General features: G+C 48.9%; 1 protein-coding gene across 1 annotated transcript in view; it reads right to left on the bottom strand.

The window, feature by feature from the left end:
- Positions 1–15,957, bottom strand: part of IGF1R (insulin like growth factor 1 receptor) — a 152,533-nt gene that overhangs the window by 124,780 nt on the left and 11,796 nt on the right. Inside the window, 1 exon segment of the mRNA XM_077317324.1 lies at positions 4,917–5,462. Coding sequence (XP_077173439.1) covers positions 4,917–5,462 — 546 coding nt within the window.

The following is a 15,957-nucleotide window of genomic DNA, read 5'->3' as shown; positions in this document are numbered from 1 at the left end:
AGCTAAAGAGAAACGAGTGTCAATACTGGGGGGGGGGGGTATTGCCCATTTGTTAGTTGCTCAGCACACCAGCTAAAACGAACGTGCATTTCAGGAGAGCAACTCGAAGAACGTAGCTTTCAGGTCGGATCCAGAGGTGAAAGGCACTGACGGCCCTTCCCCACCTGGTGTTAAAGCAGGAGTGGCCGGCAATGCAACCAATCCCGTTGTCCAGAGAGAACAGTTCTCATCCGTGTGCAAAGTTCCACATGACCTTGCATCCTTCACAACAGCCTAGTAAGGTAAGAAAATACCGCTGCTTTCATGTTGAGGACAAGAGGACAGCGCCCAAAAGGGAATCACACCCCTAGAATTTGCAGACAAGTCCGGATTTGTAGACTACAACTGGATCGCTTAGGAACTTTGCATCCTCCTGGACCCTGCAGCAATCCAATTTCATCTGTGCTGAGCATGATGAATGGGGGGGGGGGGGGCTCGAAACGGCAACAGTTCACCCCAGTTTCCATTTGACACCCCAGTCATAGGGAATGCGATTGATTCTGGGAGCACCCACTGCCAGTCCTATTCAGATAGGACTGCCAACCCTTCACAAGACAAAAACTTCAGCTTCAAATGAAGTTTGATTTGGAACTGCAGGAGAAAACCCAGTTAGATAGTTTTGGGGTAGAAGCTTTTGAGAGTCAGATTTCAAAGGAGTTCTTATGGGAACACCCATAGCACCCTAAGGTGCTATGGGACTAAAATCTAACCCTCATAACACAACACAACAAGGCTACCATCTGAAACAAACAAAAACAGCAACACCAGTTGAGCCCTTGAAGATTACAATTGTTCAAAATACAAGCTAGTTTTTGTTTTTAAAGATGGTTTAGCCTACATGTTGCAACCCAAAAAATCAAACGTTCTTAAGGAGAACTGGCACCATTTTTCCTCCAAAACATATCCTAATTTCCCCTTCTCCTTAAATAAATAAATTGAATAAATAAAAACAGAAGCACGGGGATGGGCGGGGGGGTGAGAGCGAGCACTCATCCAACTGCCTCTGGCAACTGTCCAGACACTTCACTCTTTTCCGGAAATCCGGAATGGCAACATCATTCTCCGGTTGGGCTGCCAAAAAGGAGATGTAAGTGGAACACAGTTGGCATCTTCTCCGCGGCACCAGAAGAAAAGCAAAGAATAAATATTGTAGGCGCAGTCCCGCAGAGACCCGCGGGAGCTCCAGGAAATGGCGCCGAGATTTTTCGGGGAGGGAGAGGGAGAAAGGACGCGGAGATCCGGGGCGTGCAAACAAACACCCCCCCCCCAATTCGAAATCCTTTTTCTACACACAGAGACTAACGTTGCTTCACACACCTCGACCCCAGCTCGTTGATCGCTACAAAAATGTCAAAAGGTTACTTGGCTGTGGGAAAACTACCTTCTCCTCATACTGTTTCCATAAGTGTTGTGGGAAAAGGAAGCTGAGAGGTCCCCCCCCCCCCGCCACCTTTGTTTGCTACAAACCGGCTTCTCCTCAATGACAAAATTAAACAAGGCAGTCCTGCACAAAAAGAACCAAATGTTCCCAAGCAGCTGCTTACCCACCCAATTGATATCCTTTAATGAAAGGTCTTGACAAGGACAAACAGACTTGAATGCAGGCTTCCTGGAGGGGGGGGGAAGGAGGGGGGCAGAGCAGCGGAAAGACACTGACGCCACCAAAATGGCACTGAGGGTGTAAAGCGTGTTAGGGGGATCCGGTAACCATGCCAAACTTTGATATCATCTAAGTAGTGAAGAACTGATTTGCAGACGGTCAATTAAAAAAACAGGTATAAGAGCTACAGTCAAAATGTCAGGTCCCTGCCCCACCAAGAGTGAAATGCAAATGCATTCTGGGAAGGGGGAAACATACAAAAAACATAAGGAACTATAGACTGCACGGAGGTTTAAGCGGGTGAGTGCCAAAGTTCACTGCATGTTCTGAAGCGGCATCAAAATTGTGCGCTGGAAGGTACCATATCACAAGGACGGAAATGTTCTGTTTAGAAAAGAGGAAGAGCTGTTTTTTATACCCTGTTTTTCACTACCCAAAGGAGTCCCAAAGCAGCTTACTAATATCCAAAGGAGTTCCAAAGCAGCTTACTAATGCCCTTCCTTTCCTCTCCCCACAACAGATCCCTATGAGGTGGGTGAAGCTGAGAGAGCTCTAAGAGAACTCTACTGTGAGAAGAGCTCTAGAAGAACTGGGATTTGTCCAAGGTCGCCCAGCTGGCTGCATGTGGAGGAGGAATGGGGAATCAAACACAATCCTCCAGGTTAGAGGCTACCACTCTTAACCACAACACCAAGCTGGTTCTCTAACTTCTTTCATACATTGTTCTCCTCTCCTCCATTTCATGCTCCTAACAACTCCCTGTGAGAGGCCCAAGCTTCCATAGCTAAGTGAGGGATTCGAACCTGGGTGAGGCTGAGAGAGCTCTGAGAGTACTGTGACTGGCCCAAGGTCACCCAACTGGCTGCATGTGGAGGATTGGGGAATCAAACCCAGTTCTCCAGATTAGAGACAAGCCTCCCTTAACTACTATACAAATTCTCATCTTCTGCCCTTCTCCACACTTATCAGGTATCTGTTTAAATCCCATCTTGTGTAAAAGGTCACTGATGTTAGATGTGACAGACTGGCACAGACTGGAACTGTCAGGAGCTGTTTTTCAAAGCCATGCCAACGCAACAAGGCACCAAGCATATACTCAACCACCCAGGCCAACCATGTGCCCTGTAGGTTGAAAAACTAGGAATGTTTCGCATCAGAAGGGTTAGATTTCATACCCCACTTTTTACAACCCGAAGGAGTCACAAAGCATCTCACAAATAGTTTCCTTTCCCCACAACAGACAACCTGTGAGGGAGGTGGGGCTGAGAGAGCTCGGAGAGAAAGGCTCTGTGAGAACTGCTCTGAAAGAACTGAGACTGACCCAAGTTCACCCAGCTGGCTGCATGCGGAGGAAGAGTGAGGAGTCAGTCCCAGTTCTCCAGATCAGAGGTCACCGCTCTTATCCACGACGCCACACTAGCTGACCTAGGGCTCTGCTGTTCACCCAGCATCTTGGGAGAGAATGATTTTGAACACGGACCTTCTATTTAGCTCTTGTGGCTGGTATCGCTTAAAACACCAAAGCAAGAGAGGAAGGAGATTCATGCCTCCCTGAATTCTTGCTGCACTGGCCGGGCACTCTGCTGGATCACCATGAGGCCAACAACAAAACCACAACGCCTTGCAAAATTACTGCTCTGGCTTAAGCAACGCAGGTACAGAAGAGCGACAGGGGCTCTGATCGGACCACAGAAACGCCAAGCAACTGTGTCCTTCCCGCCGCACTCTGCTGTGCTCCTTGCGAGTCCCCTTGTTCCCATTTGGATAATGGGCTCAAACAACCAAACCGGAAGCTCTGTTTTGAACAATGGACATTTATACTTCCCCTTCTTGTTTTCCTCACAGAACACGCTGGCAAACACCATGTTTTCTTTCTCAGAGTGCGGACTGGCGCCCTCTGGCAAACACCTGCAGGGGTTTTCAACATACCCTTCGGAGACCACCTCCGTACATCCTGTCAATTACAACCTTGCAATCCTCCATCGATATTTCTTGTCCCCTATCAATGTCTTGCTTGCCTTAGGCTAGTCTGCAATTCTGTCCATTCCAACAGCAGCTCAAGTAATGCAGCAGGATTCCATCAACCCCACCCCCTGAGGTTTCTGGCCTTACGTTTGAGATAGGGATGGCAGGGCCTCATGGTAATTGTAGTCCATGGGCATCTGGAGAGCCGCCCCTCGTCTAAGGACTACTCACTTTAAAAGAGAGTTTCAGATGGGTAGCTGTGCGGATTTGAAGCAGGTTACAGACTAGAAGCACCTAAAAGGTCAACAAGTTATCAAGGGTAATAAACTTACAAGAGTCGAAGCTCGCAAAAGCTTATGCCCAGGAAATCTTGTTTGCCTTTGAGCTGTTCCTGGACTTGAAACTTGCTCTACCACTCAAGGAGATGCAGGGAAGAGTGACAGGGGACCCCTATGTTCCATCCCTATCTCAAATTTCAGATAGCTTCATCGTGGCCACCTGCCCGCAACTGCTTTCTAATTTACCATTTGCCCGGATGTTTGTTACGGGTTTTCATTCTCTGTGAAATTAAGTCCGAGACGGTAAGCATTGGCCAGAAACCAGTACTTCCACAAACTAATACTGCCCGTACAGAGGCGCCCCCCCCACCAGCATCATACTGTCCAGCTACCCAAATGGCACATGCAAAACGTCTTATTTATTTATTATTTATTTATCTACCGCCTTACCCTGAGGCTCAGAGTGATTCACATGAAACAGAGAGCATGTGCAAACAACACACATGGTAACTTCCCCCCTTGTTCGCAGCAGTTTGGCCTGCAAATAGAAGGGGTTGCATGTCTCCTAGGAAACAAAGCAAACTTCCCTAATTGTTCAAAGCCGGCCGGGATCAGGGAAGGAGGGGGTCAGCCCTTGAGCATGCTGTTTACCCCAACATGCAGGGCGTTTTCATTCTGAGATTCCAGAGTAGTACAAGCAAAGCCAGCTAACACACAAGTCTGGAAAAGCAGCATATGGATTTCCTCCATAACTAAAAGCTTTACCGCCGGGATCACATGTAAGGATTCGAACTTGCCGCTTTCTCTGCCCCCCCCCCCTTTCAGAAGAGGTTAAACAACTCACATGTAATCACTGCCTGTCAAGCATGTTCTGGAATAAATAATAGCTTTAGACTAATACAGCACCACCTTGAGATAATGCACATATGTCTACTGAAGGAGCAAGGGGGGACAAAGTATCAATTCTCACCGAAAAGACCGAAAAGCATAACACAAGCTCGAATCCTTGACACTACAAACGCTTAATTGCTTACTTTTCTGACAGTGGTTGGAAGTCCAGCACCGAGGACTGTGCTCATCGTTAATGTAGGTCGTCTTGCACTGCGAATTCCCCTCGGCCGTGCCCGGACAGAGATCCCCGCATTCCTTAGGGGACTTATTCCCTACGATGTAGTTGTTGGATGCTGCGTCCAGGATGAGCGACCAGTCCACAGTGGAGAGGTAACACAAGTCTGAGTTCTTCTCGATCCGGATGGCTCCCCGAGTGATATTTCTCAAGTTGTACAGCCCGATGTCTTTCAGGTTGGTCATCTCGAAGATCACCAGCGCGTAATTGTAGAAAAGGTTCTTGCCGCGGATGACCGTGAGGTTGGGGAAGAGGTCGCTGAGGGTCTCCAGGCCTGCCACGCGGAACAGCAGCAAGTAGTCGGTGATGACGGTGAGTTTCGGGAAGCGGTAGGAGCTGAAGTCGTCGACTTGGGAGATCAACAAAATCCGGAGGAAACCTTCGATTACCGAGCAGTCTTCCAACTGCTTTAGTTCCTGCATGCTGTTCCGAATATCCAAGTTTGGCCCACAAACTATTTTTTAAAAAAATAAGCAGAGGGGAGGGGGGAGAGGAAGGCAAACACGATTACAATTTTTTCCTGGCAGATAAAATTTCCTTTTCTAGTTTACTTTAATGGAACATCGGTTTAGTCTCATTTCAAATACAGCGTCCTTGCACTGGGGAAGTATCACCTACGTTGTATCACTCCACCAGGCATTTGCCTGAGACCGACCAAACCCAAAAAGCATCCACAAGACCCCCTCTGACATCCCCTCCATGGCCTGAACCAGCCTGTCTTCTCTGGGGGCCTTAACTAAGTTACCATCTTTAACCTCTCCTATTAAATAAAAGAGTAAGGCCACCTGGGGAGGAGTTAGGGCGGGCCCTGTCCAGGATAAAAACTCAGAGGGCCCAATCAGGAGCCGCAAAGCGGCTCCTGATTGGGCCCTCCAAGTGTCCATCCAGGGCCAAGCAGCCAATGGGGAGGCGCACAAAGTGCCTTCCTATTGGCCCCTCACCAGGACAGACCAAAATTCTATTCACCCAGCCCAGTCTGGCTGCCAGTCTGCTCCTGACCACCGCAGGGAGAGGAGGTCAGTAGGGCTGCCAAGGGGGATGAGAACAGAGGCTTGGACAGGCTGCGCCAGCCCTTTTCGCCCCAAGGCTGTCCTAACTGCCATGTCCAACTGCAAATTGCCTCAGAACCCTGGCAGAGCTGGCAGGAGGCTGCAGAGTGCTCGCCCTGACCCCCTTCAGGCCTGCTGCGAAGGAGCCTCTCACAGGCCCTGACTGAGGGGAGGGAGGCGTTTTCCTTCAGAGAGCAACTCAGGGGAGCCTGAGGGCCTTCCTTTTGAGGGGGGGGGGGACTTTCCCCTTCTGCCAAACAGTTGGCTGGCAGGGAGGCCACAGAAAAGCCCCTTCTCACTTAAAATACTGCTCTGGCCGGGAGTTAGACACAGCCAAGCCATGTGTCTTTCTTCTTTGCAACTCTCTGCAGATTTGAGGCCACTGCACAGTGTTATTCTGCAGAGGAAACTGGCTCTTTTGTCTCCTGTTTCATCTGCACAACAACCCTGTGCAGTAGGTGCAATTCAACAACAACCTGTGTTGGAAGCCTTAAATGTTTCCTCTCTACCACAACCCTGTCCAAAGTAGCCCTTTCTGCCTGGGGAGTTGATCTTTATACTCTGCAAGTGAGCTGTAATTCCAGGAGCTCTCCAGGCCACACCTGTAGGTTGGCTACCCCTGGGTTGGAAATATTCCTGGAGGTTTGGAGGTGGGACTTCAAAATCATACAATGCCTCAGAGTCCAGCCTTCAAATGAGCCATTTTTGCCTGCAGTTGGTAGAGAGTGGTGCAGGAGTGTCCCTCCTGGGCTATGGGTTATGGCCAGCCCTTACCAGCAACTGTTTGTATTCTGGGGTGCAGACAGGCAGACCAGCATCAGTCCTGTGAGTCTGGAAAGTGCAGGAAGATCTAAATAAATATTTACAGCCTGAAACTGTAAATAGAGAACAAATAAATGTCTGGAGACATATAGTAACTGAAATAGTAACTGGCAAATAACCTTGGCCTGGCAAATAAAAAAAACAGTATAAAAAACCTTAGTAAGGTCAAGACTGCTGTGCACAGAAAGTCTTCCTCTTAGAGTTGCCAGCTTCCCTGTGAAGCTCGCTACCCCACCTCCCTCGTGCGGAGTCTGCTATGGGGAGAGAAGGGGAAGACGATGGAAAATGCTTTGAGACACCTGAGGCCTGCTGGGTCACTGCAGCCCATTCCCAGTTCTCTCAGATCTCTCACAACCCCACATCTCACAGGTTGACCATTGTGGAGAGACGAATGGAAAAGGTGTTTGTAAACCGCTTTGAGACTCCTTTGGGTAGTAAAGCAATAGGCACAAACATCCGTTCTTCTAAGGAGCAACCATTAAAGAAGCATGTGGGCACATAACATTTTACCAACAGTGAAAAAATGAGACACAGAAGGAACAGGGTGGACACCTGTGTACTGTGACTGCCCCATGTGTATTAGGGCACAGGGGCATTTCGGTGAATGTGGCCTAATTCACACAAGAAGGCAAATGACGCAGAACTGGGAGGAATTGGTTGCCATGTAATCTTCCTCTAAGAAGAGTCTCCAGTCTGATTTTCCCTTCACATATCTGAGGACATGGCTCTGGAAAGCTCATCTGTAACCACTATGCCACAATTCCCAAAGATCTGTCCTCTCCCACACTCAATGAACATTCCACACCACAGGTTCTTGATACCCATATCTCCACACCCATACCCTCATTTGCCACCATGCCACCACAACCTCCCACACAACACACATGACAATCCCATGCCCTTACAGACTGGACAACTCCTCCCCTTCCTCTTCCCACTGCCAAGCTCTAGCGCCCGTTGTATTCTTGGAGACAACGGGCTTTGCCCCTAGTTCCTGTTACATTGTTGTTGTGCAAGACCACTGAAATTGTGTTATTCAGAACCACTGTTGGATTATTGTTGGTGATTGCAGGCTATGTTGTATGTTAGGTCTTTCCACGTATCCCCCTGTGATGTTATATGTAAACCGCCCAGAGCCATATGGGAGAAGGAAGGAAGGAAGGAAGGAAGGAAGGAAGGAAGGAAGGAAGGAAGGAAGGAAGGAAGGAAGGAAGGAAGGAAGGAAGGAAGGAAGGAAGGAAGGAAGGAAGGAAGGAAGGAAGGAAGGAAGGAAGGAAGCTTTTATCATGGAAGACTAAAGGAGGTAAAAAGGAAGCCGATGGGCCTGGAGGAAAGAGGGCAAAAATTGTGTAATGGCAGCCAGAGACTGGAGGCTAAAATAGGCTCCAGAACCAATGTGGCCTCTCCTCCATTCCATCCTCCCCACAACAACCTTGCGAGGTATGGCTGACTCCTGAGGAATTTCCAGGGCTGAAACCAGTGAGTCTTGGGATGTTTTCATTGCTGAGAAAATTGTGAGATTATTGTTTTTTCCTTCCTCGTCAAAATTTTGCCTTAGGAACCTACACCTCGATAAAGCTTTCTCTGCTATTTTGGGGCACCAAGTTTGGGCCTTTGTTTCCCTTTTCTGTTTTTTGCTCCCCTCTTATTTTCTCTCTGAAAAATCCAACTCTTGGAGGAGCGCTAATGACAGCGTAGACTGCCCTGGCTTTGTCCACTTTGCCCTGAAATTAATGCACTCCAAAGCTAACTGATCCCAGTTCAAAGAGTACTACAGTTTCTTTTTGGCTGCCTTCTGTTTTCTTTGGACCGCATTTTACACAGAGAGCGAGTGAGTGCGTGTGAGGGGGGCGGGTTGTGGCGTATGTGTGCTGTGAGGCATATTGCAAAATACAAAACCGGGGCTCTTCATTCAACAGTTTAAGCCAATTTACTGCCGTTTCCTTCAACCCTCCCTCAACACGACGTGGTCCTGAGGATTGATATAACTATGCTTGGGGTCAAAAGGAATGCAATTTTCTCTCCACGCTATCAGACAATGCAAATGCTACAGAACAGGGCGGAAAAATAAGCTTCCCAAAGCTCTCCAAGCACACTAGCTTGTCCTGTCCCCAATCCAATTTGGATACCTTCCCCAAAGATAAATCTCTGACCCATTCAGGGACGGCAAAAGGACGGCAAGGATGCCTTGAGCCTGAATAACCATCCTTGGCTTTTGGAAATCCCAGGGAATTTCAGCCATCACATCCCCACAGGTCAAAGTTTAAGGCTCCTACAGAAAGTTTCATTTCTTTCTCTCCATTCCCAAGGCCACCCCCGTGCAAATATGTTTAGTACATGTTTAGTAAGTTTGTCCATCTTCAAATTCTGCTTCCCCTTAATACTTAATGCAGACAACATTCACAATTCCCACACATACACTTTTTCTTTTTTTTTCTTTTTTTCTACCAACCTCAAAGAGCAGGGAAGTCACACAACCAAAAATAGTAAACCAACCACTGATCTGAAGACAACTGAGTAACTTCCAATACAATTCATCCCAACGATGAGGAGTAGAATATTAGTTCTGGGGTTTGTCAAAGCCTAAAAAATGGTTCAGGGGTTTCTCAACAGTGAAAAACTTGAGAAAGGCTGCTGTAACCACAACATAGAAAGTGGTGGACCTTGGGAATCAAGGGATGACAGGTGGCATGACGAACTGAACTGTTAAAATAGTTACTAACCCATTTTACATGTATCCTACACCCTGCATGTAATAAGCTAACACATCAGGAAGAGAATGCACAGAACACTCTCCCCTGAAGTGCTAGACTATTAAATGCAGGGGTTCTTTTTTAAGCTAAGCAAGCCTTTTTTTTGGGGGGGGGTCTTTTTTCTTTTACAAAAACTAAATATTATCCTCTCCACTGGCACTGTGACGCAGAAATCTTGCACGTCGGTGCATGGAATGGCTTCCAAAAGGAGAAACACGTCCTTCTCTCAATGACTTTCCTTGCTAAGGCCCAGAACAAGCCGCTGAACTTTCTCAAGATCCGGTTCCCTGGTTCCCTTCGTAGCCGCCAGCGACAGCAAAGAGGAAGCAGAGCGGTTCCCCTCTTCAAAGGCTGTCTTTCATTATAAAAGAAAAGAAACAATCAGGCTCCCTATAAATCTTGGAAGCAGCATTGCAGAGAGGCGGAAGGGAAGGGGGGTGGAGGGGCACTACAAAAAGGAACCTCCCTTGAATAAACAGTCCTGCTTCATCCACTAAACCACCGGGTCTGGAATTTCAGAAATTCAAAGCATTTTTCATCCCCCCCCCCCCAAACCTAAGTGGGCTTTAGGGTGGAGTCTTAATTAACCCTTACCCTGCAGAGAAGTCATACAGCTTGCAAGGGACGTAGAAAAAGGCACATACCGTCTTTGAGAATCACTACAAGGACCACCAAACCATTGATACTGAACCAATTATTACACCTAAGTAAACGCACTGCAAGAATACCAGCTTCAGTAAACCATGAGTTTCTTCGTGGTTTCACTGACACTGGTTTATTACAGGAATTTAAAAGAATTTCTTTGGTGTCTTCGTTTTAAGCCAAATGTAGTACTTTATGCGGCGTATTTTATTTAATTTATGTAATTTATTTATGTAAGTTGGAAGGGACCTCAAAGGGTCATCTAGTCCAACCCCCTGCACAATGCAGGAAACTCACAACTACCTGCCCACCCACAAAAAACCCAATTCCAGAATCCAGCCTGGCCTGGAGGGAATTCACGGCACCATCCCACAGTGGTGGTCAGCAATTCCCTGGAACAAGGAAGAGCCACAAGAGACAAACACTGGCACATCTCTTCCTGCTCTCCCACTCACAATCTGCCTACGTTCATAAAATCAGAATTTCTTTCAGATGGCTATCCAGCCTCTGCTTAAAAACTTCCAGAGAAGGAGAATCCACCACCTCCCGAGAAAGCCTGATCCACTAAGGAACTGCTCTGAGCTTCTTCCGAAAGTCTAGCAGAAAATTCTTTTGAATTAATTCCAACTCATTGGTTCTGGTCTGCCCCTCTGGGGCCACAGAAAACAACTCTGCTCCATCTTCTATATGACAGCCCTTCAAGTATTTGAAGAGGGCTCCGAGAAGATCTAAGAAGAGAACAGGCACCCATTCTTGGAGAACTGTGTTGCTGAAAATATGGCTGAAGTATAAACATAGACTACGCTCAAATCCAGCCATGCTGAAATCACCAATAGAAGCCATTCTGAAAACGGCCCAACAGAGGAGAACTGACTGTCTAAGATATAAAGACTTGGGAACAACTTTAAAAAGAAGGCCAAGTTATTGATTGATTCAAAGCAGTTCTTTTTTTAGCCTCCAGCACCCACTGAACTTTGGATTGGAAACAACAAAAGTCTCCCTGGAAGTAACAAAAGAAAAACACAACAGAGCCCGTGTTTTTCATATAAGCCCCTCCAATCTCTACAAAACAGAACTTCCTGTGTTACCGTTCACCTTCTGTAAAAGATGCACATCAAAGAATCCGAGTTCGTACCTTTACTTCTACTTTGATCTCTACTTTAATACGTGAATTTTCGACCAGCAATTTGCAGTGGGGCATCCAACACCCAAAAGTTTGCTTGTGCCTTCAGAATAAAACCCAAGGTGTCCTGAATGGGGAGGGGGGAGGAACTTCTGTGTCACATCACAGTAGCTTTGCTATCATCAATGTTTAATCATAAATGTTCATGATTCAATAGCAAATTGTGTCCCAAATACAGAAGTCCATCAGTCAGTTGCAATTTAGCTGTGGACGCAGACCTGATGGATAACAAGACAGGAAACCAACCGAGCTTCTGCAAAACAATCTTAGCTTTGCAAGAATCTCTACAATCGACAGGAGGAAACCAGGACAAAGTGAGCTTTTAACCAGCAATGGTACACAAAGGTTATTCACCCGCATGCAACCTTCCCCCCCCCCCACCTCCATCTCAGGATTATGAAAGACGCTTCGCTACACTCCAAACTATCCCAACTCCCAAGATGGCTTGTCTTTTGCATTAACCCAGTTTTTCTCCCCGCTGGACTGGAAAGGAAGGGCACAGAGTCAGACAACTGGAAGAAATGGCTGTCCGGCGATTGTACTTCAGGCTTCCTGGTGACAGACTCCCATTTACGTGGGACCTACAGAGCAACTAGCAGGGCCACGTTTTGCCAGCTAGGCGGCTGGCCTTGACACACTCAATGGAAGAGGTACGTACCGTACAAAACAGAAGGCTTCCATGACACAGCACAGAGCAGGATAGCTGGAACACACCAAGACAGGTGCTGACCGATATTTGCGGGTATAATAAACCAGAACTCAAAAACCATCGTAGTTGGGGGTTTTTGTATCACAGGGCAGGGGAGGGGAAGCGGTGGTTCTCCAGATGTCCATGAACTACAATTCCCATGAGCCCCTGCCAGCATCATGCAAGAGTCCAGGGGCACGTGACAAAAACAGAATTTGTGGCACGGCCATACAGAAGGGAGCAATGAGTCACGAAAGCACACCCCTGAAGGGAGATCCGATTCCCCTTTCTGCTCTTTTTACAAAACGGGGCATGCTCCAGTGGGGAAGGGCTGGTGCTGAGCTGGAGGCTTCCTACCAACAAACCCTAACTAAAAAGCCCAATAAAAGCCTGGCTGAGCCGATGCTCCTCCCCAGAACCACCAAATTCCCGTCCAAAAGCTTAGAAGGTTTCTCCTCCCTTCTGACACTAAAGCTGGCTCGCCATCCCGTGGGGTTTGCTGGGCTCGGGCAAGGAGCCAGGTGGGCCCAAAGCAGCCGAGAAAACCTTTAAGGCCAAAACAGTTTTAGTCAAAACATACGCTTTTGTGTAAAGGAAAGTTGGTTTGTCCTCGCAGTGCCACGGGACTCAAAACTTGGATGTGCGTGAGGCCTAAACCACAAGGACTTGTTCAGAGAGCTGGAGAAGAGGTGGGGCTTTTAAAAACCTGGGGGGGGGGTCAGTGAGGAATTTGGGGGCAATGGGGGGCAGCAGGCTGGCTTGGCCACCCTTGCTCTAGAGCAGGGGTAGTCAAACTGCGGCCCTCCAGATGGCCATGGACTACAATTCCCAGGAGCCCCTGCCAGCGAATGCTGGCAGGGGCTCCTGGGAATTGTAGTCCATGGCCATCTGGAGGGCCGCAGTTTGACTACCCCTGCTCTAGAGGGCTTGAGGTGGGAAATTTGAGCGTGCCCCCACCAAAATGTGCGCAAGGGACACGAAATACAACCTGCCACTACTCAGGAATGCCAACAAGTTCTAAATACAAAAAAAAGAAATGCAAAATGACGTATCATCTTGTTCAGAGTCCAATGATGCCTCGTTCTTGCCAACTGTATTTGAAAGGTGCATGCATGGGGGGGAGGGGGGGGACCGAGGATTGTGTCGAGCTCCGTTGCAACGGGCTGGAAAAGAAGAACAGATTCAGAAGCGTTCCGGGAAGTTTAGCAACCGCCAGGGCAGAGGGAACGGCCACCCGAAGCCAAGCGTGTTTTAGTCATATTTATTAGCTTTACCTCCAGGCTTCCTGCCATTACGGAGTTCACGTCGGCACGTAGACGGCTTCCAGGAGGTCTCCCATCCCAGAAATTACTTGTTCACAACTGCTTAGTTTCAGCAGGAGGGCCAAAACGTTAGTCTTTCAACCAATCCCTGAGACGGCCTTTGAAGATGAAAGAAGGCAGATCCTGCCACAAGCACCCCAAGCGCCAGAAAGGACCGGGGTTACTGTGGACACCTCTGGACTGCAGAATGAGAGAACATCTGGACACCTGTTACGCTGACCCTGCAGTGAGCAGGAGGTGGCCCCTTCTAATTCGATGATTCTGCGGCACTTTATTTATTTAAACCTTTCTGCTACACCTTTCCCCGTGGCTCTCAGTACAATTTAAAATATCTGAGTATTTGTGCACGCACCCCAATTAATAGAAGAGCTGGGAGGTTATAACCCACCTTTCACTACCCAAAGGCGTCCCAAAGCAGCTTACAACAACTTTCCCTTCCCCTCCACCCCAACAGACCTGGTGGGAGGTGGGTGGGACTGAGTGAGCTCTAGGAGAACTGCTAAGAACAGTCCTAAGAGAACTGTGACTAGCCCAAGATCACCGCACTGGCTGCATATGGAGAACTCAAACCCGGTTCCCCATATCGTTTTCCGAAAGTGGACAGGGTCATATGGAGCTCTTGCCATAATAAAATTTTTAAGGGGCGGACACCACTACAGCATCTGCTTTAGTCTCTCTCTCCCCAACCCCCAGTGAATTTTTAAAATTACCCTTCTTCTCCACCTCCTACGGCAGCCATCTTGGGAGACTGCACCTACAGTGGCAGCCACGTTGTAAATCATGTAGGCTCACAGAGGCTACGTTTCACCGTGGTTGAGAGCGGTGGCTTCTAATATTACAGTCCAGGTTTAATTCCCCACTCCCCCTCCACATGCAGCGAGCTGGGGGACCTTGGGCTAGTCACAGTCCTGTTCAGACCTGTTCTCACAGAGCAGTTCTGTCAGAGCCTATTCAGCCTCACCTCCCTCACAGGGTGTCTGTTGTGGGGAGAGGAAGGGAAGGCGGTTGGTCAGCCGCTTTGAGACTCCTGTCCTAGCCTCTACAGTGTACAAAAGAGACCACATTTTGTTTTTGATTCCCCAGTCCTCCTCCACACCAGTCCCAGTTCTCTCAGAGCTCTCTCAGCCTCACCTCCCTCACAGGGTGTCTGTTTTGGGGAGACGAAATGAAGCCGAGCGTAAGCCGCTTTGAGACTCCTTCGGGTAGAGAAAAGCGTGGTATAAAAACACCAACTCTTCTTAGAAGCAGGGAAAGAATTTCCTTTTAGAATGGGGACTCTTCAACGACTATGCCGCGTGCTGTTCTGACCATTTCGGCCCAACCCGGCCACGGCGTACGAAGACAACTTCTAGAACAGGGGTAGTCAAACTGCGGCCCTCCAGAGGTCCATGGACTACAATTCCCAGGAGCCCCTGCCAGCGAATGCTGGCAGGGGCTCCTGGGAATTGTAGTCCATGGACCTCTGGAGGGCCGCAGTTTGACTACCCCTGTTCTAGAACAAAAGCTCGGTGCCTGTTAACAGGACCCCCCCCCTTCCGTGCACAGCCCCGCGCTTGAATTACAGCCAAGGCGAGCTGAAGTCATCACCGCCTTTGAAGTTCGGCCGGTGCCCCGCCCCAGAGTCCCAGCGAATGCTGGCAGGGGCTCCTGGGAATTGTAGTCCATGGACCTCTGGAGGGCCGCAGTTTGACTACCCCTGTTCTAGAACAAAAGCTCGGTGCCTGTTAACAGGACCCCCCCCCTTCCGTGCACAGCCCCGCGCTTGAATTACAGCCAAGGCGAGCTGAAGTCATCACCGCCTTTGAAGTTCGGCCGGTGCCCCGCCCCAGAGTCCCCTCCCACCTGTTGCCAATGACAAGTCGGAACAGCTTCCTTGACGTTGTTTTCCAAACAAACCCGAGAATCGCAGCCTGCGGCATTTGGAACAAAAGTCCCGAGTAAACGGGCAACGCAGCCGCTGGGCCAGAGAAACATGCAAAACAGGTTCCCTTGTTTGTTTACTCCAGGCCTTGCTCCGCGCCAGCTCACGTCACTTCCCCCGGCACTTCGCCTCGTCCTCACAACGATCCTGCGAGGTAGGGGCGCGAATGGCTCAAGGTCATGCAGGGCAGAGCGGGGTTTGAACCCCGCTGGACGCTCGAGGGGAAGTGCAAGGTGAAAGGAGGAGCAATGGGGCACGGAAGTTCGTGTCCCCAGACTAGCGCGACCACGCCCAACATGGCGTCCCCCTCACTTCGCTTCCCCCAATGCAGAGGCGCAATTCTTGGTTACTTCCACTTCATTGGTCAGAGCAGGCCCACTAGTAACCAATCATCACAGGAGTATGACTGCCTCGGAACTCCTAACATTTTACCTCAGACTCATCCCGCATGGTAGCCATGCTCTGATTGGACCTCCCCCTGAGCAGCCATTTTGTTGGGACACCCATCCCCTGTTTTCAAAACTCCAGAAGTGGCCAAAGGTTGGAAGACCCCAGCCTCTAAAACCACT

Source organism: Paroedura picta, chromosome 18, assembly GCF_049243985.1.
Source record: "Paroedura picta isolate Pp20150507F chromosome 18, Ppicta_v3.0, whole genome shotgun sequence".
NCBI lineage: Eukaryota > Metazoa > Chordata > Lepidosauria > Squamata > Gekkonidae > Paroedura > Paroedura picta.
This window is presented reverse-complemented; position numbering and strand designations above follow the sequence as displayed.